This window comes from Amblyomma maculatum, chromosome 5, assembly GCF_055883805.1.
Source record: "Amblyomma maculatum isolate TAMU_Amacu chromosome 5, ASM5588380v1, whole genome shotgun sequence".
In the NCBI taxonomy this organism is placed as follows: Eukaryota; Metazoa; Arthropoda; class Arachnida; order Ixodida; family Ixodidae; genus Amblyomma; species Amblyomma maculatum.
Genome location: NC_139348.1, coordinates 132,059,602 through 132,083,340, shown reverse-complemented (window position 1 = coordinate 132,083,340; position 23,739 = coordinate 132,059,602). Strand labels below are relative to the sequence as shown.

The following is a 23,739-nucleotide window of genomic DNA, read 5'->3' as shown; positions in this document are numbered from 1 at the left end:
AGCCCTTAAATTTCTCCAAACATGCTTCGAAATCGGACTTTTGCTGCTCCAAAGCTGCCCCGAAATAAGGCTTGCTGCTGCCGTGCCTGCTCCAGAAAACTAGAGCCTGCTTCCGCCCGTCTCTGGTTGAGTCTCTAATACTTGCAAGTACAGCATGAATAACAAAGGTGGCAGAGGACACCCTTGCCTAAGCCGCCGTTTTACCTCTGCAGGCTCCGACGCCTTTATTATTTTTTTTTTTCACTATATTAGGGATGCAACAGCTGCGCCAAATGCGCCATTTTGATACAGCTGCATATTTCTGCGCCATTAGTATGAAATTTGTTGAATTTTGCCACGCTGCACCAAAACGCCCTGACTAGACGCAAAAGTTCACCATACTCGGGGACAACTTTCTGTGGCCGTGATAGGGCCAGTCATGACGTTTGAGACACTGCACAGCGCGTCACTGGCCTTTTAGTTTTATTTGAGGTGGCGTCACGCCGTTCTAACGCCTATTCATGTTTTTTCTCTCTTGCATCCACGTGCTCCCTATATGCTCTCTGAATACGCTGAACCGTTGCGGTTTGAGGATGCTTCACCGCACAAGTAACTGTCAGTGCGGTGAAGCATCCCTTTAACGCGAAGGAGCCGTTTGTAATGAGACATCACTGGTACTGCGTCATACTGCGAAAAGAGCCGTGGGGGTATTTGTGATTTTGGAGCAATACTTCAACACAGTGCTTTAAGCGCCGCGTACTTTTAATTGATGTTTGTAGTTTTTTATGCTGCTCTTTAAAAATTTCGGTATTTTGTTGGGTCATCCTTGTACTGCAAGGATGTCTCGTCTTAAGCTGTCTGTCTTTAAGCTGTCGTTTAAGCTGTCTCGTCAATAGACTCGCTTTCCCGTTGTCAGATAGTGTAGGAGGTGCATCCTAAGCTGCTTAGGTGTCCCCAATAATGTAGCACCTTACAGTGATAGGGCGTGATAGGGGAATAATGTATCAGGCAAAAGAAGTTTCCACCGTTGCTTTCGCAATTCAGCTAGGGTTAATCAGAGCTAAACCACAACTATTTTTTTTTTTTCACTGGTCATATGTTCAATTTAATATTTGAAGGCAATTTTTCTCCATATTAATATTCGATTCTTATTCGAATATTTTAAATTTTCGCCCGCCCCAAGTAAGTGCGTTTTGGTGTGTGACATGTGGTGGAGGTCTGTATTGCTGGTAATGAAATTATATCAGCATGCTAATTAATCGTCATATAATCGCGCAAACTGAAAGGCGGTGTTATGGTGGCTCACTTTACTGAAAATAAATAGCGTGTATATGTAAAGTAATATTGTAACGTAACGCTACACAGAAGGCGTTCTGGCACTCTGACACCGAAGGACACCAACAGCCAGTCAGGGCAGCACGAAAGCGGAGCACTGTTTCGCTTCGTCGTCTTCTCCGAATCGCCAGTTCAAATCTTCGTCGCCTATGAATGGCATGTGTCATTGCCCCCCTTCTTGGCAGCATCGCCTCGATGCTGCAAATGCTGCTTGATGCGATGAGCTGACAGATGTTATGCTAGGTTGGTGTGGGATACCACAACACAAAACGGGGCACCATCAGTCTCAAGAATAGTCAGCGGGGCGATCGTGGTAGGGTTTCATCCGGACGACGTGTACAACATCAGTGAACTTGCGTCGTCTGCGGCTTGAGGGATCTTGGGTCGCGGATTCAACTTCGTAAGTAACGTCGCTGAGGCGGCGGAGGACACGATATGGGCCGAAGTACCGGCGCAGCAATTTTTCAGACAGCCCACGATGACGAACGGGCGTCCAAATCCAGACATAGTCTCCAGGCTCGTAGGCAGCGAAGCGCCGTCCCTTGTTGTAACGGTCAGCGTCTAGTTGCTGTTGTAGGTATATGCGCTGCCTTGCCAGCTGCCGTGCTTCTTCCGCACGCTGGGTAAAACTAGCGATGTCCAGGTCAAGCTCATCTTCGTCGTCGGTGTATACGGGCAGCATTGTATCCAGTGGAGTGGTCACTCGACGGCCGAAGACAAGCTCGAAGGGTGTGAGCCGCGTCGTCTCCTGAAGTGCCGTATTATATGCGAACGTGGCATATGGGAGGATTTTATCCCAGGTCTTATGCTCTATATCCACGTACATAGACAGCATGTCAGCCAGAGTTCTGTTTAGCCTTTCCACCAAGCCATTAGTTTGTGGGTGGTATGCCGTGGCCCGTCTATGGCTAGTGTGTGTAAGGTTCAGTACAGCCTTAGTCAGGCGGGCCGTAAAAGCTGCCCCGCGATCGGTAATGATAACAGCCGGAGCGCCGTGACGCAACACAATGTCGTGGACAAAAAACTCTGCGACTTCGGCGGCAGTTCCATTTGTGAGCGACGCGGTCTCAGCATATCGGGTCAAGTAGTCCGTCGCGACAACAATCCAACGCTTTCCATTACTTGACTTCGGGAAAGGACCAAGAAGATCCATCCCCACTTGTTGGAAAGGAGTTTTCGGTGGAGCGATCGGCTGAAGAAATCCAGCTGGTTTCACGGGTGGAGTCTTTCGGCGTTGACAATCACGGCAGGTTTTTACGTAAGATCGCACTGAAGGTAATAATTTCGGCCAATAGTATTTCTCCCGAATTCTTGCAAGCGTACGACTAACTCCCAAGTGGCCGGAGGACGGTTCGTCGTGACAAGCGCTTAAGATGTCAGGCCGTAGGTGCGTAGGCACTACGAGTAGAAATGTCTCTTTGGATCTTTCAAAATTGCGCTTGTAGAGAACTCCACTTCGTAAAGCGTATGACTGCAAGCCACGACGAAAAACAAGCGGTACTCTACCACCGTGTCCTTCCAGATAATCGATGAGCGGCGCCAGCTCCGGGTCCTTGCGTTGAAGGTCAGCCATATGTGATTGGGTAATGGCCCCAATAAAGGGAAAATCGTCGGCGTTTTCCACTGCAGTGGAGTCCAATGGCGCGCGTGACAAACAATCCGCATCTTGGCGTTTATGTCCCGACTTATACACAACAGTGACGTCATACTCTTGAAGACGGAGGCTCCAACGAGCTAAGCGTCCAGACGGGTCTTTAAGGCTTGCCAGCCAGCACAAGGAATGATGGTCGCTGACAATACGGAAGGGTCGTCCATACAAATATGGTCGAAACTTGCTGATGGCCCAGATTACCGCAAGGCACTCCTTCTCTGTTGTCGAATAGTTCGTCTCTGATCGTGAGAGTGTTCGGCTCGCGTAGGCGATAACCCGTTCTATTCCGCCTTGCCACTGAATGAGTATCGCGCCGAGGCCAACGTTGCTGGCATCAGTATGTACGTCGGTTGCGGCGTCTTCATCGAAATGGGCGAGTATTGGGGGTCTGTGTAGGCGGCTTCTAAGCTCCTGGAAGGCTTGTTCTTGATCGTCTCCCCACAGGAAGGGTATGTCTTCTCTGGTTAGTGCTGTCAGTGGTTCAGCTATCTTAGAAAAATCTTGGACGAAGCGTCGGTAGTATGAACAAAGACCCAGAAATCGTCGAAGTGCCTTTTTGTCGGTGGGGCGTGGAAAATTTGACACTGCGGTAGTCTTTTCGGGATCAGGGAGAACGCCCTGTGCACTGACAACATGGCCGAGAAAGCGTAGTTCCTTGAAAGCAAAGTGGCATTTCTCAGGCTTGATCGTTAGTTGCGCGCCTTTGAGTGCTTGAAGCACGATGCGCAACCGGTCCAAGTGTTGCTCGAAAGTAGGCGAGAAAATAACGACATCATCCAAGTACACCAAGCACGACTGCCACTTCAGACCTGATAAAACCGTGTCCATCATACGTTGGAACGTGGCCGGTGCAGAGCAAAGACCAAACGGAAGCACCTTAAACTCGTATAGGCCGTCGGGCGTCACAAATGCAGTCTTCTCTCGGTCTCTCTGATCCACTTCAATTTGCCAGTATCCGCTTTTGAGGTCTAATGAGGAGAAGTACCTGGCGTCGCGTAGTCGGTCGAGGGCATCATCAATCCTGGGCAGCGGATAGACGTCCTTTTTAGTCACGTTATTTAACTTTCGGTAATCGACACAGAATCTCAAGGTGCCATCTTTCTTTTTGACAAGGACCACTGGCGATGCCCATGGGCTCGTCGAAGGCTGGATCACGTCGTCCGCAAGCATTTCATCCACTTGCATTTTAATGGCGTCACGTTCTTTAGGAGAAACCCGGTACGGGCGCTGGCATACCGGTAACGTGGTCTCATCGGTGATGATTCGGTGCTTGGCGACAGGAGTACGACCAACCTTAGAGCCTGTGGCGAAGCAGTCTGCGAAATCGCTCAGAAGAGCCGAAAGAAGATTCCTCTGATCGGGCCTCAAGTCGGGGTTAATTTTAACGGTCTGCAGAGCATGACAAGGTGCGGCCTCCTCTTTAGGGTTCGCTCCGGTGGTGCATAAATGAGGCAAGGCAGTAACATCGTGAAGGACGGCAACAGCCGTGTCCTTGGCGAGATGCCGCATCTCCTTAGCAAAATTTGTCAGGAGGACAGTAGCACAACTGTTCTGGAGTTGTACGAGTCCTCGAGCAACGGCTAATTCCTTCTCGAGTAGTAGCGGAAGGTGCCCATCCGCGATGCCCTCGTAATCGTGGAATAAGTCATGCTTTACAAGAACCAACACACTAGAACGTGCCGGAACCCTCACGTCATCGTCGACTATACGCAAAACGTTCAGACCCGGATCTTCGTTTTCAATGCGCGCCACGGCTCGTTTCGTCGAAAAGGAAACACGCGCTTCTTTCAGGTCAATGACAGCGCCGTTGGTCTGCAGGAAGTCTAGACCGAGGATCAAGTCTTTCGAACACTCAGGAAGCACGATAAATTCTCCGACATACACAAAACCACGGATGCCGACCCGCGCTGTGCACTTGCCTGCAGGTTCGATCAAGTGACTTCCCGCCGTGCGAATTTTCGGGCCGGACCAATGTGTCAAAACTTTCTTCAATTCTCGGGCGAGACCACGGCTCATTACTGAATAATCGGCACCAGTGTCGAGTAACGCGGTGACATCCACTCCATCAATCGTTACACATAAATCGGAGGTAGTATGCCGGATGCTGTCGCTACCTGACACAAGCGAAATCTCGTCGGGTCGGCCTGACGATGACGGAGGATCTTCACATTTCCCGACATCAGCGACCCTGCCTCCGAAGGCCGCTGGTATTAGTTTTCCCGGCTAGGGCTGGGAGAGGAGCGGCGTCGGGAAGTATGGGGACTTGTAGAGCGGTAGCTCGTCGGGGACGTAGACCGACGCTCTTGGTAACCGGACGTTACGGGATACTGCCGCGCTGCAAGGTCGCTTGCAATCTCAGTAGGCCGTTCGTCATTCCGAGGGTGGAGTTCCTCCGAGGCGAAACCCCGCATGTTGACGCGGCGGTACGGGCACGCCCGGTAAAGGTGACTGGCTTCCCCGCAATGATAGCACAGGGGGCGACGGTCCCGGGGCCGCCATACTTGACGGGGTCGCTGGTAGATTGGCGGAGGGGAGTAGTGAGGCCCCATGCGGCTCCATGCGAGTCCCTCCATGCGAGGACCCTGCGGCTCCATTGCTGGAGCTGCGGCGTTGATACTATGATCCGGCGGGGGAGCCCTACGTAATACGGACGCGTAGGTGGGCCTCGCGTCGATCGTCTGGTGGGGAACGCGCTGCTGGGGAACGTCAGCAACTTGCTGAGCTGCCATACGCACCTCGTCCCGGACGACTTCAGCCAGTGAAGGAAAAGCTGTTGTGTTGCAAGGCATCCGGAGCGCTTGCAGTTCCTCCCGCACGACAGAACGGATGAGATTTCGTAGCGCGTCCATGTCGCTGCCGATATGCACAGGAGGTGCGTCGGACCCAATGATGTTCACGTCACGGTTGTACTGACGGGCTCGGTGTTGCAGCGTTGTCTCCATGGTCGCTGCCTCGCTGAGAAACTCCGCCACAGTGCGCGGTGGACTGCGCACCAGTCCGGCGAAAAGTTCTTGTTTAACGCCCCGCATCAGGTGACGCAGTTTATCTTCAGGCATTTGTGGGTCTGCACGCTTGAAAAGGCGTGTCATGTCCTCAAAGAACATACGCACGCTCTCGTTCGGGCGCTGATTGCGCGAGTGTAGCGCAGCTTCTGCTCGCTCCCGGCGGTCGGCGCTAGGAAAGGTGGCTTTGAAATCACGACAGAAGGCTGCCCAGGATGGGAAGGCAGCCTCATGGTTTTCAAACCACTTCCGTGCAGACTCTTCAAGGGCGAAGTACACGTTGTGGAGCTTGCGCTCATCAGTCCACCCGTTGTAACGAGCAACTCGCTCGTAGTTCTCAAGCCAGTCCTCGGCGTCCTCGAACACGTCGCCATGAAAGGAGGGGGGTGTTCGCGGCTGATGACACAGGATGTGGGTGGGAAGCCTGCTCTCAGATGTCATTGCAGCAGGTTCGACGGCCGTCTGAGGATGCGTCGTTCTGGTAGCAGCCGGAAGGGGTCCGAATTCAGGGGGCTCTCCACGTAGGCGGCGGCCGAGGCGTTGATGTACGGGGGTAAGCTCCGTATTGGCAGGTTGATTCTGCAGGACTGGATCGATACCTGGCGATTCCTCCACCAAATTTGTAACGTAACGCTACACAGAAGGCGTTCTGGCACTCTGACACCGAAGGACACCAACAGCCAGTCAGGGCAGCACGAAAGCGGAGCACTGTTTCGCTTCGTCGTCTTCTCCGAATCGCCGGTTCAAATCTTCGTCGCCTATGAATGGCATGTGTCAATATATCGTATTATGGCGTGTAGTATAACCCAGTCACGTTTCTAATCGCTAATTGGGATTGACAATTGGTGATCGATATTCGGTATTGTACTTGGTAATTTATAATTGGACGCTTAGCCGCTATCGCTTTCTTCACTTAACGCTTCCCCTGTTTCTTTATTGTATGTCAGATGAAGCGCTCATCAAGGCTGCTTGCCCAGAGGTGAATCAGCTGAGCTTTCTCCTCTCGAGTTAATCTTTTTCCCGGTTTGCTGCTGTATGTAGTTTCCAGGGCCTTTTGCAGTATGGCAAAAGTCATCTCGCCACTTCTGTAGGCGGGCTTTCGTTTTAAATACTGCACCGAAGTCTGACTGGCCCTCTGCCGTTCCAAACCAAAGCGCCTGTAAAGGCGAAGGCGCGGACATATATAGTTTCTTGCTATTGGTCCCGGGTTTGAACCCGGCTATGGCGCTCGTGCACTGTGTGATGTCAGGCACACTGCTCCCACTTCGAGTTACTGATAAATTCGCTCTCGCGTTACCATCTGTTCTGCTGACCGTCCTGGTTAGCTCAGACGGTAGAGCGACTGCTCCGGAGAGGCGGTGGTCCCGGGTTCGATCTCCGGACCAGGACGAATATTTCTTTAACAACGAAGTTTCTGACAAAGCTGTATAGCTTTCCTTTGTAGCCGTATGGCTGCGCTTGGGTGGATGTCAATGAGTAATTACTTCCTTATTACAAATTTACTCCACCTTGGGAGATTTCCCTAAATATTCGAACATGGCCAAGCGATGTGGAATGTGTCGGCCTCTCCACAAAATGAGCGTCGGCCATCAACCGCCAGGCACGGCAGGGCCTGCTCATGACACCCCCCCCCCCCCCCCCCCCCCTTCTATAGCAGGCACATGTGTATACATACACGCACAGATAGCATTCCAACGCGCTTCGTCAGGCTTGCGCGCATGCGATTCGCCACCGTTCTGTATTTCAGTGTCATGGAAGTCACAGCTGCTTTGGAAGAGGAATGTAGCCAGATGACAAGAGGTGTATACGTCTTGCGGGAGGCGATCGCTTTGCGACGCCACAGCAAAATACTGCTCGCCCCCTGCCGACAGTGCGCTATGCCCGTAGCCCTTTCTAGCTTACGTCCACAATATTATTACGCGTCACGCGGCGACTCGGCTGAGAGGACAGCTGCCGCGTGTGCCACTCACACATTAAAGGGACTAGACACGTCATATGCTTAGCTTGTCAGCTTATTTGCTGGGTTGGGCTGCGATGAACATTCTAGCCAAAAAATACACCTTTACGCGCAGCAGCATTCGAAAGCTAGCGCGCTCTCTCCTTCGACTTTTTCTCCCCTGCGCAACGCTTCTGCGCATTAACCTTTCTGCGTGGCTTTTGGTCAGCTTCCTGCAAATGTACGCACTTATTATGGCTATTTCTTTTTAATCTACACCAGCTTTTCCAGTGCAGCAAAAATCCATTGTAGGTATAGGAGATTTCCTACACTGGTGTAGTTGGTGTAGGTTAAACAAATGGCCCTACTATAAACTACACCTATTCAAAACAAGATGTAATATTAACTGTAGTTGATACAAACGAAAATTGTGGATGCGTACAGTACACGAGAATGTCTTTTTTTTTTTTTTTTTTTTGAGGCTTTTATTTTGCACTTTCGGTCTTACGCGGGCGGCCGGCCTTCTCCGCGTTTGCGCAAGATATCGCCTGTGGCCGTGTCCGTGGCGGCTGCGCTTTCTTGAATTTCTTTTACAGCAACGGTTTCAAGTCCGCTTAAGTGTCAACAATATTACGACTGCGGTGCCTCTGTATTTTACGCCTACGAGCCGCGCCGCACATGTAGCGATTTTTCGCAAGCATCACCGTCACTGCGATCACACCTGCGACACCATGCTCTGGTAAGTGCCTGTATGCGTAAATATGACGAGTGCTAGCATCATCGCTGGCTAGTTCATCTCTTTCTGACAAAGCTTACTGAAGCGCCATCACCACTACGGTCGGTTGGCGTGGATAAACAATCTTCCATGCCTGCCTGCAGATGTGGCTTTAGGCAGGGCCATAGCAGCCGTGGCACTGCTTTCGCCCGGCTGCGTTTTGGTACATGGTCGTAGCTTTAACAGTGTCCTCAACACCACCCAACGGTGGCGACGAGATTGCCAGCAAAGTCACGACTCGGCAACTTCAGTTAAAAGAAAATGAATAATTTCCTGCGGAGGCAGTTGAATGGTCGAAACGCCGCAGATAACTTGAGTCCCTCGGTTTTCGCCGGCGATGGTTCCAATTTCGCTTGTGGTTCGATTTGGATTTTTTTTTTTTTCACGTCCGACTTATCCACTCGAATGTCGGTAAAGGTATGGTAAAGGTACGGCGGACGTTAATATTAGGCGCGTGGCTAAAGTCACGCCTGACATATGTCCGCATTCCGCTTGCTGCGCTTTGCTTCCAGATTCTCGAGCGAAACTCTACACTACGGCATCTCTCATAGCCTGAGTCGCTTTGGGACGTTAATCTCCTTAAAACAAACCAAACCACTTAAAGTTGTGTGCGGCAAGCACTGCTGTCACTCGCACATGCTACATGCAAGCGACGGCGGCAGGAGACACGACGTAAACCAGCATAATAATAATAATAATTGCTTCACGGGAAGGGAAAGGCGCAGTATCTGTCACACTTGTTTCTGTGGACACCTGAACCGCGCCGTAAGGGAAGGGAGGAAGGTGGGAGTGAAAGTAGAAAGAGTAAAGTAGGAAGAGTGAAGAAGGAGCCGTAGTGGAGGGGTATACGGAGTAATTTCGACCACCTGCGGACCTTTAACGTGCGCTGACATCGCACAGCACACGGACGCCTCTTCGTTTGGCCTTCATCGAAACGCAGCCTACGGCGGTCAGGATCGAACGCGAGTACTCCGGCACAGTAGTCGGGCATCTTAACCACTGCACCACCGCGGCGGGGCGTAAACCAGCAGATGACACATATTCATGGGCAGCTTTCGCTTCGCAGTGTCACCTCAGTCTGCTCGTAATGTGAACGAGCTGTTCGCAGCATTTGCGCTGTCTCCGAAAGTCGAGTGCCGGAACGACACGCACCTCGCCGTGCAAAATACCCGTCCGTAACACGTACGCTGTAATCCGTATGAAATTAAATGCTAGTTCGTCTTTACATGCAGTCAGGCCATTTCCGTAGCCGTAAAACATATACTGAAGAAAAACATAGAAAAAGAGCATAATCTTCACTGATTCCCTCAGTGCTATCACAGCTCTACATCCCAGTAAAGCAGTAGAGCCCTTAGTGGGAGACATAAATACCATAATAGCAGCAGAAACACGGGGGCAGGAAATAGTGCTGCTGGATACCAAGCCACATGGGGATCAGAGGCAATGAGAGAGCCGATAAAATTGCTGCAGCTACCTGCAATGTAGAAATTCAGAAATCAGAAAGGAAGTATATGCCATATTGGGATGCAAAAATATATGTACAAATAGAACTGAGAAGAAAATGGCAAGCTTCATGGGACAATGAAGCAAACAACAAATTGCATGCCGTGAAACCAAAACTTGAGGAATGGAAGTCGTGTAACCATCAGAAGCGCTTATTAGAAGTAATTTTGTGTCGCCTCCGTATAGGACGTGCCGCCCATCTGACGCACAACTTCATTCTTAGGAAAAAAGAAAGGCCGATATGTGAAGGCTGTGGAGAAGAAGTCACTATAAACCACATTTTATTCTCCTGCATAAAGTTCGAGAAACTGAGAGGAAAATATTTTACACACTTCTACAGAGAGCAAATTCCATTTCACGCCGCCTTGCTCCTCGGAGAGGATGCAATTGTCGATACATCCAGGGTTTTTAAATTCCTAGAAGAGGCAATGCTCCTAAACAAGTTGTGATGTCCTTGATATCTGTACTTCGTATTCCTAACATAAACACAATACATCTCGTGTTTGGCGCATGATAGCCTTAGTTGCTTATGCGCCGTTAAACCAAACGCAACACAACACACAAAACACATGCAGACAGACGGAATAGGATGTTTGTCGTAACTCGAATCTACTAGAGGCATACTGTGGTACAGCGGCGTTGACCAGCAGGCCGGCGAGCCTGTCAAGACGAAGACGCACTGTACCGCAATGCATGAGTGTACAGCCGGAAAGTCGAAAGTGGGAATCATCTACTTGGGTACGAACAGCGATGTTCTTTGGGTAATTAGGGGTAGACTAGACGAGGGCTCAGTCCGCAGCTTTGTCTTCTCGCTAAATTTCGCGTACATTTAGCCTTCGTTACACACGAGGTGATATGTGGCACCGGACTTTGGTACACGATAGAAAATCGAATATTTGCATGGAAATATAGCTAGGGGTAAAATTTGTAGTTCAACACTACTACCTGGCGACCCGTGCCAAGCAGTATATGCAACCGAAATATATCTGTTTTTCACGCACGTACTGACAAACATCGGACGAGGCATTGCGTAGAAACGGTGAAAGCTGGATAAAGGTAGCCACTGCACGACTCACACTTGTGCGACTGTGTCAGCTTGTGTTTGCCCTGTTGCGACCAATATTGGATCGAAACACAACGTCGTATCCGTGTTACTGAACTTAACGAAAACTTCACGCGATACGTCGAATGCGCCAAACTGAAAAAAAAAAAAAAAAAATGTGGCCTATCCGACGCATTATTGGCCATAACATCAAAGCACAGCGGTCGGATCCGTCAGACGTACCTGAAAAAATAAATAAAAATGTACCGGATCCTTCTGACGTAGCTTTAGCCACAGCCTTTTCTTTCTTTTTTCTTCTTGCTGGACACAGTTGCCGCGAAAACATTACGACGCCCCAGTTGGCTTTCCTCCTGCCGCTGTGAGAGTAATTGGCGCTGATGTCCCCCCACGTCTACATATTTACCATTGTCCATACAATCTAGGGTGCCCCGATGCGCCCCCCTCCCCCGCTCCATGGAGGGCGTGCGCATCGAGGCACCCTAGATTGGATGGGCAATGGTAAATATGTAGCTTTCATACCCTTGTCGTGATTTCGCGTTCCCGGGGCCACGCTTGGATGGGCGGAAACAACTTTATTAGGCAAAACTTCCTTCCTTCCGGCATCTTGTCAGTCAGACCGTTCCCGCCGCCGCTGCTACTCTTGCTCGCACTGATTTCACCTTGGCATCTGCGAAAGCTTCCTGAATTTCGTCGAAAGCAGCACTTCTCAACACCCTCGATCGCAATGCGGAGGACGGATCAAGTACATGATGGAGAAATTGGGACGCAAGTCTAGGGGCTGTGGTCGCACTTTTTCCTCGCTACGGTAAGTTGATTGGCTGCGCAGCAAGAATTGTTTGCAAGAAAATAACAAAGTAAAAAGAAGAAGCTCGCTGTGCTTTCCTTTTGCAAGGATCACACAGCGAAATGCCGAGAGCATAAAAATAGAAGCTTCGAGTAACGTCGCCGCGTTCGGGCAGCCCAGTCATGGCGTGCTAACTGTTGACGTAGCCGCAGCCTTAACCGCCGTGGCCAGAAGTATAAATCCATTGATACAAATGGGAGCCCCTCGGAGAAAGGGAAAGAAGCACGCCGAGCGCACACCGTAGGCGTGTCGCTCGCTTGTTTGGCGGAGCAGGTCTTCGGCGGAGCCAGCTTGTGTGGCTTTTGTCTGTGTGTGTGTCTGTGCAACCCAACGGTGCGAGCCCAACGGGCCTCGCCGAAGACTCTCGACGGCGCGGCCCGCTACGTGGCGCGCACGGCGGCGGATGACCTCGTTTCGGCCCCCGCGGGTTTGGCTGCCGTCGCTTCCTCTCCGACTGGGGCGACCCGCTCCCTCCCGCGCGCTGCTCCATTCTGCGCCCGCCGCTCGCGTCGCGAGAGTCGGCAGAGCGCCATCCTCCCTTCGGATATATTTTTCCGCCCCGTGGCCGCCGGCGAGGTGAGTGCTGCTGCTGCTGCTTTTGTGTGTCGGTTCGACCCGGCCGCGTCGATGCTTTTGGACGACCGAGGCGGCGCTTTTGAAACGAGCGCGCGTACGGGTGTAGGCGTGGTTCGCTTGTTCGTTACCGCGTGGGCGCATTTTCCACTCGTGTCTCATCGAACGCCGTTGGTTTGCCGTTGCAGTAGCGTCGACTCAGGTAACGGTGGGAACGGGACTTGTCCTCCTGCGCGCTCTCGGCCGCTTGTTATCTAGGCGCTCCTCCTTATCTCTCCGACGGTGTGCGTGACTGCGTTTCGCTTTCTTCCCGTTGTCGATGCACGTGCAGGGGCGACTTTCGCCGCGTCCGTCGATGCGGCGGCGGCGGACCCTTCCGGATCGTCGCTGAGCCGGAGAGAGTTCATTGTTGGCTTTCCGGTCGGGGGCCCATTGTGCCGGCCCAAGGTGACGGGGGCTGGTCGCCAAGGAGGAAAGTGGCAGCGGCCAAACGCCCGAATCGGTGTCGCCGGGCTAACGACCCGGGGCGGCCCTCTTCTTTGTGGCGACAAGCACGAGCTGCTCGGCCACCGCTGTCACGTTTGCACGCTTGCGGACGAGTCGATGTGCAGCCGTGGCGAAACGTGGGGCCGTTCACAGCGGTTTGGCTTCTGGACCAAAGTAGCTCGAAACAGCGTTGCGCTCGCCTACTTTGTGGGGCCCTTTGTGAGTGTTCAAGGCCTGCATCTTCGAATTCGCAAGCGTAGCATTCGTACAAGGAGACAGGCGTTAGTCGACTGTCTTTTCCGGTGTCAAAAGTTTGAATGCAGGGAGCTTGGTGCCCGCCGGCGAGCGCGCTCCCCCTCGGCCAGTTTTTCTTTTGTTTGGTAGGGAAGGGCTGGCAGTGGCCTCGAATTACGTGAACAGCGGAATGGCTGTGCGCGAAACGGTGCGTGGACCAGGCCGCGTGACGGCCGGGGACGTTTCAAAGTACAGGAAAGAAAATGAAGCTGGGGGGGCTCGGCGGCGCGTCTGTCATGAACGGGACAGCAGCCAGCACTGTGTCGAGAACTGTACGTACGGCATTGCGAGTGAAGTTGGATGGAACTAGCTCAGAACGGAGCAACTGTCACGCCGAGATGAAACTGTCAAGTCGATGTGCGGGTGCTACGACGGGTTTTATTATTATTTTTTTTTAATAGCACTACCGAAGTTAGCCGAATCCCCCAGAACTGAATCCCGAACTCTTGACGCCAGACGTGTAGTTTTGTACGCTTGGTGTGTGTATTCTGTCTCTCTCTGTCTTTGCAATGTTTGGTAGGTGCCGAATGACTGTCACGATACATTTGAGGACAGAAGTTTCGGCTCAGTTTTGAGAGATCCATTCCTGCAAAGTATATCCGTAGAGCTAAAAAATCGTGTCTAGAAAGCTTGAGCAACTTTCATCTGTATGAAATAGGAAGTTTAGGCGTGTAATGACAGCAGATCCGGACCAGGAGAACAAGAATGGAGTGTAGCGCGCGCATATAGCTCGGGTCACAAAGAGCAGTTTACGGACTAGGCATTTTGATGTTTGACCTATCAAACAAGCTTGGAACATCAAAACTAATGAGTTTATAATGTTTTTGTGCGTGTGTCGCGGAGGAATTCTGTGCGGCGATCGTAACTGTGGGCAGAGCTGCACTGCAGACTCGCGTTGTATCCGGCCATGGAGAGTTTCGGCCACGTTTACCGCACGGCACTAACTTGCGCTCGGGAAGAGGGTAAGTGAAAGAAGGCTTGAAAATAAAGTGCTTATAATGCAGCAAGCTGTGGGAGTGAAAACGGTAGTGTCAACGTTGACAGACAGGGAGAGAGCAGGTAAGGGAACGAACGAGATTTGAAGATAACCTCAAGAAGTCACGCGCGGGGCATGCATCGCTAAAGGAGGATTGTTACCGATGTAAGGCAGCTGAGTGCTTTTACTAATTTATTCAACACACTTTTCAGAGACCACAAAAACAAGCATTTAGTGAATTGGGGGAGTAGAAAGGGTGGGGGGGGGGGGGGGGGGGGGGGGATCGAGAACCTACATACATTAGTAGAGCAGGAACAAACTGTAAAGTACAACGCGATATATTAAGCTAAAGGGAGAAATCTGGTCATGGCAGAACTTCAAGGCAAAAGCACACATAAGTACAAGTTTTACACCCTTCCGAATTTCGGACTGCCCGGAAGACATTTGAAGAGGAGAATAAATGCAAGGGCATGCCCACACTATTCCTTCCGCTGGAGTGAGCGTCATCTGTTAGGCCTTTCTGGTGAGCTCGAACAACCCCTCCTGCCCATCATCGGTCGTTATGCATCGGAGCTCCACAAGCTGAGGCTGATTGTTTTTATCCGCTGCAGGCAATGCTGTTGATGCTGGAAAAAGCACGCATTTGCGGCACACAGCCCACTGTCAGATACTACTTATGTCTTTAGTAACCGACGCGCACAATTTTTCCGCGACAAAAAGTAGTCCGTTGCTAAGACTTCCCTGGTTACCCACTTAAAAACCTGACTTGTTTAGTGTTGTGGAATATTGAAGAAAAAATCATCTTTGCTGTTAAGTGGCCGCGTAGTACTGCACAAAGTTATCAACAGCTGTTTTCTTTTCAATTTGCACACTACTATAGCGTGTGCCTACAGTCGTTACTTACGAAAAACGAACTGTGGGAGGGAGGACTGGATAGAATGCGTGCTTGCGTCCAATATCACCGCATGTCCCAGGCAGTCGTTCTCCATAGCGGGCTAAACTGGAAAACTAACAGATCAAATGGCAGGGCGTGTGCGAAATAGACCGAGAACTCGACGTGGGAGCGGTGTTGGCCCAGCCTGAACGGGAATCCACCAATGTGGAGTAGGTCTGTAGTAAGGGGGTTAACAATCTGAACTATAAACGAAGCCCGCGTTCTCACAGGACGCAACCGAGGCCTGCACTGTCGTTCTTAGAACGTTGCGCGTTTGCGCCATTCCACAGCCACAAACACGCAAGCAGCGAGAACACGCACAATATAAACGCTTTCAGAACTCGGCCGTGAAACTTGCCTCGCGGGGGTTCGCACGGAACAGAACAGCAGTCGAGCAGAGACAGTTCTTGCCACAGCAGCATGGTGGCGCACGTTCGTTTCCGCTCTGCTACTTCACCTCGGTGCCGCTGCGGCGGGAAATCGCCGCTCTCGCGATGTTGTTAAAAACTTGGAAAGGCTCCCCCAATCGGGGAAAAAAAACATAAATTTTCTGTTGTTCCGACAGAAATTCTGTGTTGTTCTTGACAGGAAATCCTGTTGGGACAACAGAACCTTCTGTCGCTACGTCAGAATTTTCTATAGTTGCAACAGGAGAGCACTACAGAACAACAGGAAGCCAGTACAGAAAAATCTGACGTTGACGACGAACTACAGAATATTTTGTCGTATGTTGTAGTTTTTGTCTTAGTTTTTTTCGACTGGGAGAGTAAAGCAGTAGAACAGTTAATCTCAGTGAAATGCACAAGAAACCGGGATAGTGCGCAGTGGCAATCGGAAGAAAAGAAAAATACCATGAGGCAGAATAACAAACATTAAGAACTCACGATATCAATTGAGGAAATGTTTGCGCAGCTTACCTTGGAATAGTTGATAGATGCGATAATGTCGGGAAGGTGATTGGAATGAACGCTGGCACGTAGAAGTGTGGATTAATTAAAAAGATTCGCCTCTTTCATGTGTGTACTTAATGCTGTACCAACTATGTATGTGGCTGGAAATGCGCAAAGGTGCTTCGCGAGGTGAAGGAGGATGCGTGAAAAAAAAAAAAGCGTTATGAAGTAATATATGATGACGAATATCGAATGTCTCGAAAGAGTATCGAGTTTGGCGTGGAAAGCGTATAGAAACCAGCAGCTTTATTTCGGGCGGATATAGCATGGGGATTAGTTAGTTTTGGATATGGAAGCCATGCGTTGCTGGTGTAATGCCACTTGCGGCAGCGCAGTTGGTACATCAATTTGTTCGCCTTGTTATGGGCGTTTCGCTATACTGTTCTATTAATATTTACACCAACAACGAGTCAGGCGACATTCGGAAGATGGCCTCGGGAGGAGCAGGACAGGGTTAATTGCAGAGTTTTGGGAGATGCCTTTCTATTGCACTGGACGTATATGGACGATAGTGGTGATGGAAAAAGTGAGCTTTTGCATTATTTGCGTGGTAACCTTAACTTGTACGATAATGCACGTCCCAATGCGGATCGTTGCTTTTCAGGTGCCGCATTCCGATGTTCGTTTAGTTCAACTGCTGTACAGATGGTCTTCACGACTGTGGTTTTGTTGTCTATTTGCAAAGATATGCTGTACAACAAGTCCGTTCACCGATATTTTGCCCCCTTAATTCAAGGCTGTAGTGTTCCGTATATAATGATTGACGTAGTCTACGGGCGTCTGGTCCAGTGAAGCACCTCAGTCGTCCATTAACTCCTATGCTGTAAGTTTTTTCCTTTTATACATTGCCACCACATTTGTATTTATTTGTGCAACCCAGCCTTATTGGGCGTCGGAAAAGTCTTCTGCAGGTAGGTCGCGCGCCCTAAAAATACTCCTTTGCGCGGCATTGCCGTGGGTCGCCCGACACAAGGAGTTGGGAGGAACTGCGCCATGCAGTGCCGCCATTTTTTTTTCCTTCTCTCGAATGTTCGAGCCATTTGGGTGTATTCTTATCCTTTCCCAGTGCACGAGGAAGTCCTCCGTTGGCCGCATTGTTTGGCAGTGTGCCCGAATATTGCAGCGGATGCTCTCATGATCGCCTCCAACGAGCACGCACCAAGGAGAAGCGCTGCTTTGGCTCCGCGCCTCTTGTCGGTGGCCATGGCCGCGCATAAAGGCATCTTCTCCGTCCTGCTGCCCGCCAATTAAGTCTCTTTTCAGCCGGCTGCCGTCTGAAAGTTAGGGCGTTGTCTTGAGCCGCCCCTCGGGTCATAGCAATTCCGCCTCTTGTCGCTATTCCACGATGCGGCTCTTTTAGGTTTGTGTTATGCCGCTTGTTTTTGTCGCTGGCTCCGGTTCCTTTGACTGCGCCGGGTGTCCGCGCGTGTGCTCGGGGAGTGAAGTTTTGCTTCCGCCACCTTTACCTCTTCCTTTCCCTGTTTCTTCCCGTCACGCAGCTCTTTGCTTGCGTGATTTGTCAATTTCAGCATCCTTCCTGTTGGCTGTTTCTGCGTTGGTCGTCCTCGTCGACGTCTAGAGGGTGCCTCTTGATGTCATCGAGGCACCCTGTCAGCCCGGACTGAACATCCCCTGCCCCCGATGCGTGGCGATTGCTCTGGGGCCGATTCGAGAGGCTCCCTTTAATCCGGCATCGGAGAGGCCACGCCCTTTGCGAACTGAGTCAGTCAGCGAGGTGCCAACGCAGTTGAATTTTCGGCGGTCGTGTTGGCACTTAGGATTATAACCCCTCTTCAGTCGTCTACTTGACGTGTTGGTCGTAAAACAGGGTCCTCTTCTAAAGGCTTCCAGTCAGTGTAGTCCAAATCGGCGACGGTCTCATCACTTCTGGTAGTTTCCGAGCAATGTTCTTCTGAGGCAGTTATCGAATAACCGCTTAATGCGTGCCGTTCGCTTTCCGTTAAAAACTTTCGGGCCTTGGATACGTAGGGTAATTGGGTATATCCGCAAGCATTCGAAATCTGCGATATTGAATAGCACGACCATGTTCCACCAGGTGTGCGCTTGTATTCTCGGACGTCGCCTCCTGAATCGGGGGCAGTTTGAGAACAATGGACGGTTCGTGCGAAGGATGAGCGTGGCGTGCCGTATACTGAGCAGTTCTTCGAACCGGTCGAGTCGGTCTGAAAAGTCGGTTTCAATTGGTCTCAGGGCCAGTCATGCGCGGGCAGTGGAAGAGGCGCGAGCTCGACCCACGCCTCGACGGATGAGCCCGGTCGCGGGGGCTGTGAGGAAACCCGCGTCAGCCGCCTCCACAGTACGGTGTGCAAATGCCGCTCGTGCTTTGAGAAGGAGGGCTGATCAGTGATGAAATTACCGGAAGTCGGCTGTTGGCGGTGCTCCATGACCGCGTCGCAGATAGCCATCGCTGAATGAATCTCGTCATCGGATAGGTCGTCGTGTTGGACGGGCGGTGGAAGAGAGAGCGGCTGCCAGCGTCGTCACCGCGCAGTCTGCAGTCGGAGGAAGGTTGTCGTCACCACGCGTCGAGTGGAGGCCTCTTGCCGTAACAACACTCGGCGCGTCCTAGAGCTGCGAGGAACACGATGCCGTGATGGGCGCGATGCGTGGTGACAGCTTTTTCTGATGTTACGACAGAATTTCTGTGCGGGTTTTAACGAGAAACCTGTTGTGACAACAGAACATTCTGTAGTTACAACAAAAAAATACTACAGAACTACGGACAACAGAAATATACTACAGAAAAACTACAGAACTACAGGATATTTTGTCGTATTTTCGACACAGTTTTGTAGTTTTTTTCGACGGCCGTTTCCTCTGCGACCGTGCTGCGGTACACTCGGATGTACCGGACAGAGATTTGAGAAGGCCGCCGGGTATCGAACCCGTGGCATGGCGGACGCGGCACTATGCGGAAACGCGGCCTCATGTGCTCAGCGGAGCGAGGAGAGAGAGCTTGTCGCCCGGGGGGCCTTTTTCCCCTCGTGTCCGGAAGAGTGGGGGGCGGCCCAGGGCGTCGTCTGCCCCCGCTAGGCCAAACGAGCGCCTCTCGCGTGGCCTCTCGTTTCCTCCTTCCGCCTGTTGTGCGTTCACCGCAACGTCGAGTCCCAACGCGTCATCGAGCCCCGCGGACGGTTCCTGTCGCAGCTATAGACCTCACGCACGAACGGGTTCAGCGGGTACCGGGCCGCTGTAGCGGCGACGGCGAAATGTTGGCGCATATAACGTTGCTGCCCCCCTTCATCAGATCCTGTCCGTTGACGTAATCGCAGGCCGTGCTTGCATTGTACTGCGTGGGCCCTCGGCTGCGGAATTAGTCGGCGGCGAGCTTCCATCGGCGGGTCACGGCGGGGGTTATTTTGTGGCCGAGCGAAAATGCATTATTAATCGGCGATTGTGTTCCTCCTTGGCGTCATTGACCCAGCTGCCTGCCCTCTTCGTGTGCAGCTCGGCCGGAATCACCGTCCTTGGGGCGGTGCATCGTGACAGGGCGCTCTCTTCACAACTTGCGTTGGCGCAACGGTGCAGCTTTCTCTTCTCGCGCTGTTCGCCGGTAGTCGGAAGGTGTCGTGGTTTGCCGGCAAATTCGGGCTGCGGTTTTTTCTTTTTTTTTTTTTTTCTTCTTTCAGCCCCCCTTTCGGGGCGAGTTTGGTTTCCCGCTTCTGGGCGACAACGCTGTCCGAAAAAAGGAGGAAGGCGTAGCGAGGGTCATCAGGGGCACGTACATCGCATCGCACGAGATACGCGGCTGCGCCCTCAGGCAACGGGGCTTTGTCACGGCCGGACTGGGCTTCTCTCCGGCAACGCGCCGCGGCACAGTTCGTGCGGAATCTGGCCGAGCAGCCCCAGCGATGCTGCACGAGCTGCTGCTCCGTGCGAGATTAGGAGGCGTCCTTGCGGTTGAATAGCTTCCGTGCCCTGTCCTGGTGCTAGCCGGCTGTGCTGTATAAAGCGTGGCCATGGCACCGTAGCGTGGCTTTTGTCTTCCCACTGTTCTCTGCTCGCCTTCTTCCTGCATTTAGTATAGTCAGCTGCAACTCAAGAACGAAGTGGGAGATGATGCCCTTCAACGCAGGCAGTGCAACACCAGTTTGTGTTGACTTGAATGCCGCGGCTTTCACCTGTTAATGTGACTCGTCTGGTTGGTGGAAAGGAATTAACCACAGGTTAACTGTGACGTCATGACAGCTTGTCGGTGCCATTGGCTGGAGGGACTCCTTTACAGAGTATTTGTCCTTCTTTTTTGGGGTGTGTGCGATTATAGTGGTTGTGAGGAGCGCGTTTGAGTCTACGTGGGATGTGGCGCCTCCGTCACAGCCTCTCGGGAGACAGGAGTAGGAGTTTAGGTTTGAGTTGCACGAGCTTTGTCAACAACGTGAAAGATTTGATTGCTGAGGCCGGCTCCGGTCGCATCTGCGCAAGCCTCATCTACGAGGGGGGAGTTGATCTCCGAGTCGCTGGTGCTATGTGTCAAACGGTGTGGTCTATATGGCTCTCAACTTTTCACCAAGGCTGATCGCATGCGAAGTATGGGGTTCGTCAGAGCATTGCTGGGTAGTATACGAAGGAGGCAGGGTCATATGTTCGGTTCAAAGATATATGAGTCAATGTACACTATTAGACGAAGTCTCGCGGGCGACTTCCGGAGACGACTGTGACTGGCGATTGATGGGCTCGCTGTCCGAAGCCGTGTTGCGAGGGGAGGCCTACTGCCGCCTCTCTCGAGAAATGCCAGAAGTACTAAAACTTGTCTTTACGTCGGCACGTACCTAAACAGCAAATACGCTTGGATGAACCAGAAGTTAATAAAAAATAATAATTTGCTCTTCCCGCCGGTGCTGCAGAACATTACTGTAATAACATTTCAAGCTCCGGGATCCGAAGCCTGAAGTTCGTCGCTATGTTGAAAGCTTCCTGCGTCCCTTGTCCGCCTTCTTCAGGGGTCTCCCTTGTAAATGGGTGGGTGTTGAGAACAAACGGGGCCACACTTCTCGTGTCCAAGCAAGCGGAACTTGACCGGCGAGCAGTTTCGTGAAGTAGTACGCAATCTCCTTCCATTTAACACCGGTGCGCGTTCGGGGCAAAGCTGAGAATCGTGTTCACGCAAGTGTATGGTGCGTGCTGATGTTCCCTCTTTGGCGTCTGCACTCGGGTCCACTTGGAGGCGGCTAGGCCGTAAATGCTGCGCACCGCACGGAGACGTCTTTTTTTTGGGGGGGGCTGCAACCTTGACCAAAAGGAGTTTCCGGAGGGTGGATCTGTTGAGCGCGCCCCTCCGAAACCAGGTCGTCCCAGAAGCGGGTCGGTCGGTCGGTCCGAGCTGTAGAAAATGTCAGGATCGAATGAGCAACAGCGGCCGGTCGCTGACCGTGCGCGTCTACTTTCCTCGCGCGCTGACCCAGATGGGCGAGCGACGGGGCCTGAAGGCGCTCGAGCTGTGGTGCCGCCGTGTGACGGAGGGCTACCGCGACGTTCGCGTGGTCGACATGAGCAGCTCGTGGCGCGACGGGCTCGCCTTCTGCGCGCTCATCCACCACTTCCGGCCGGACCTGATCGAGTTCGAGTCCCTGCGCAAGGAGGACGTGCTGGCCAACAACCGGCTGGCGTTCAGCGTAGCCGAGGCCCAGCTCGGAATCCCGGCCCTGCTGGACGCCGAGGACATGCTGGCCCACCGGGAGCCCGACCGGCTTAGTGTGGCCACCTACGTGTCCCAGTTCTACCAGTACTTCGAGGGCGGTGAGTATTGTCCCTCGCTGTTGCCGGTGCCGTCCGTTCCAAGGATACGGCCACCAAGCGATCGCCGGCTCCCCAAATTCCGCTGCGTAATCGATGCTTCCGAGGTAAACAAAACGCATTGGAGTTGTGCCAAGTTGGGGAAGTAGCTTGGTGGGTAATCACCGCGGCTCGCTAATTCCAGTGCTTGACGTTTTCGAGGAAAGAAAACTCCTTGGAGCTGTACCAAGATGGCTAGAGGTGTGCTGCGATGGCTTGCTGGCGAAATGGCGAATATAAATTAGGGGGTTGGGTGGACAGAGTCGTGGAGCAGTCAGTGAGACGCATTGCGGTGTTTGACTCGGTATGCCGTTGTTCATCCTTCGCAGGCCTCGGATCTCGGCGCAGGGCTGCGGCGGCGGCGTCTGCGCTGAAGAGGCCCACGAGTTCTGCGGCACCGCTGAGCATCGGGCCGCCGACCAAGGTATGAGGGACTCCGTCCTCCTGCTGCTGCTGCTGCGCCACGCCACCAGAGCGCCACCGAGCATTTTAGTCGTGATCTCCTCTGCTTCCTCGCTGTGCCCACCTCTGACCGAAAAGGGGCGCCATTTTCTGGTCATTACTCGCACGGTCTACTACTTGTTTGGCGCGCATTCCAGACCGGGACCACACGACGGCATTGTCCTCTCAGCGCACTTGCTGTAAAACGCAGTGGAGGAGGAAGAACCCTCTTCCGCGGAGATTATACCAAAGCCAGCATTGCTAGTGCATTTTGTTTCTTCTTCTTCTCCTGCCGATGTAAATATGTGCGTTTCATGTCGTCCTCCGTCGACGAGACTGTTGTTGCTCAATTGCTGTACGTGAGTTTAATAATAAAGCGATTGCCCCAGCTGCCAGCGTCCCCTTCTCTGCGGAACAATGAGGAAGAGCACCGCACCGGTAAGCAGTTCTCTTGCAGGCCGCTCTTGTCCGAGGAAACAAAAGCTGCCCCGTTAACTACTTGGCAGAAAGAAAGGCCTCGGAACACGATCTCCCTGTCTCTTCTCACCACCAAAGAAAAGCGCTCTCGCTGATCGCAGGGCTGAAGGTCAAAGAGGCACCATATACTCTCGGTGAATTTCCACCATATTGTGGAGACGTGCATTGACACCTTGCAACAACTCGGGAGTCACGCGGCCGCCTGGTCGTCTGGCTGCTCTCCCTGCTAAACGCTGTGAATAGGGCGAATGGGGACAAAACCAGAAAACTTTTCCGCCGGAAAACTCGATGGCCAGAAAATGCACACAAGTGGAGGCTCCTTGTCGGTGGGTACGCTACAGGTTGATTAAACGAATGTAGAGCGCATGCGGACAACTTATGGGTATAGTTTCCCGGAAAGAATGGCTGTTTCGTGCCAGGAAATTGCTCCAATTTTGCTAGTGGAGAACAACACTCCGTAGAAAACGTGACGTAATGTGTAGGCCTTACCTACTATCCTGGCCATTGAGGTCCACCGTGGGCTGGCTCTTGGAGCACTTTTCTCTTCAAAATTCTCTTCACGCTCCCTCAAATGTATGGAGGAAGGAACACTTAGATCAGAGGCCGTGACGTCACCGTAAAGGCAGCTCCCTCCTCTCCCGTGCCTCTCATTTGGCGACAGTGGCCATGTTAGCCTTTAGCATCAACAACGCCGTTGCTATTTGCTACCATGAAGTAGAGATGACAC

The 23,739-nt window shown here is 52.2% G+C and overlaps 1 protein-coding gene across 3 annotated transcripts in view; it reads left to right on the top strand.

Moving 5' to 3' along the window:
* MICAL-like (protein) overlaps positions 1-23,739 on the top strand; it is a 62,211-nt gene that overhangs the window by 17,198 nt on the left and 21,274 nt on the right. Inside the window, exons 1-3 of one of the 3 annotated variants that reach the window (XM_084604356.1) lie at positions 12,491-12,664; positions 21,725-22,058; positions 22,424-22,518. In XM_084604356.1, coding sequence (XP_084460482.1) covers positions 21,725-22,058; positions 22,424-22,518 — 429 coding nt within the window. In that variant the 5' untranslated portion in view covers positions 12,491-12,664. Of the gene's footprint in view, positions 1-12,490; positions 12,665-21,724; positions 22,059-22,423; positions 22,519-23,739 lie in introns of those variants that run through there. The other 2 variants (XM_084604354.1, XM_084604355.1) reach the window with 2 other exon arrangements.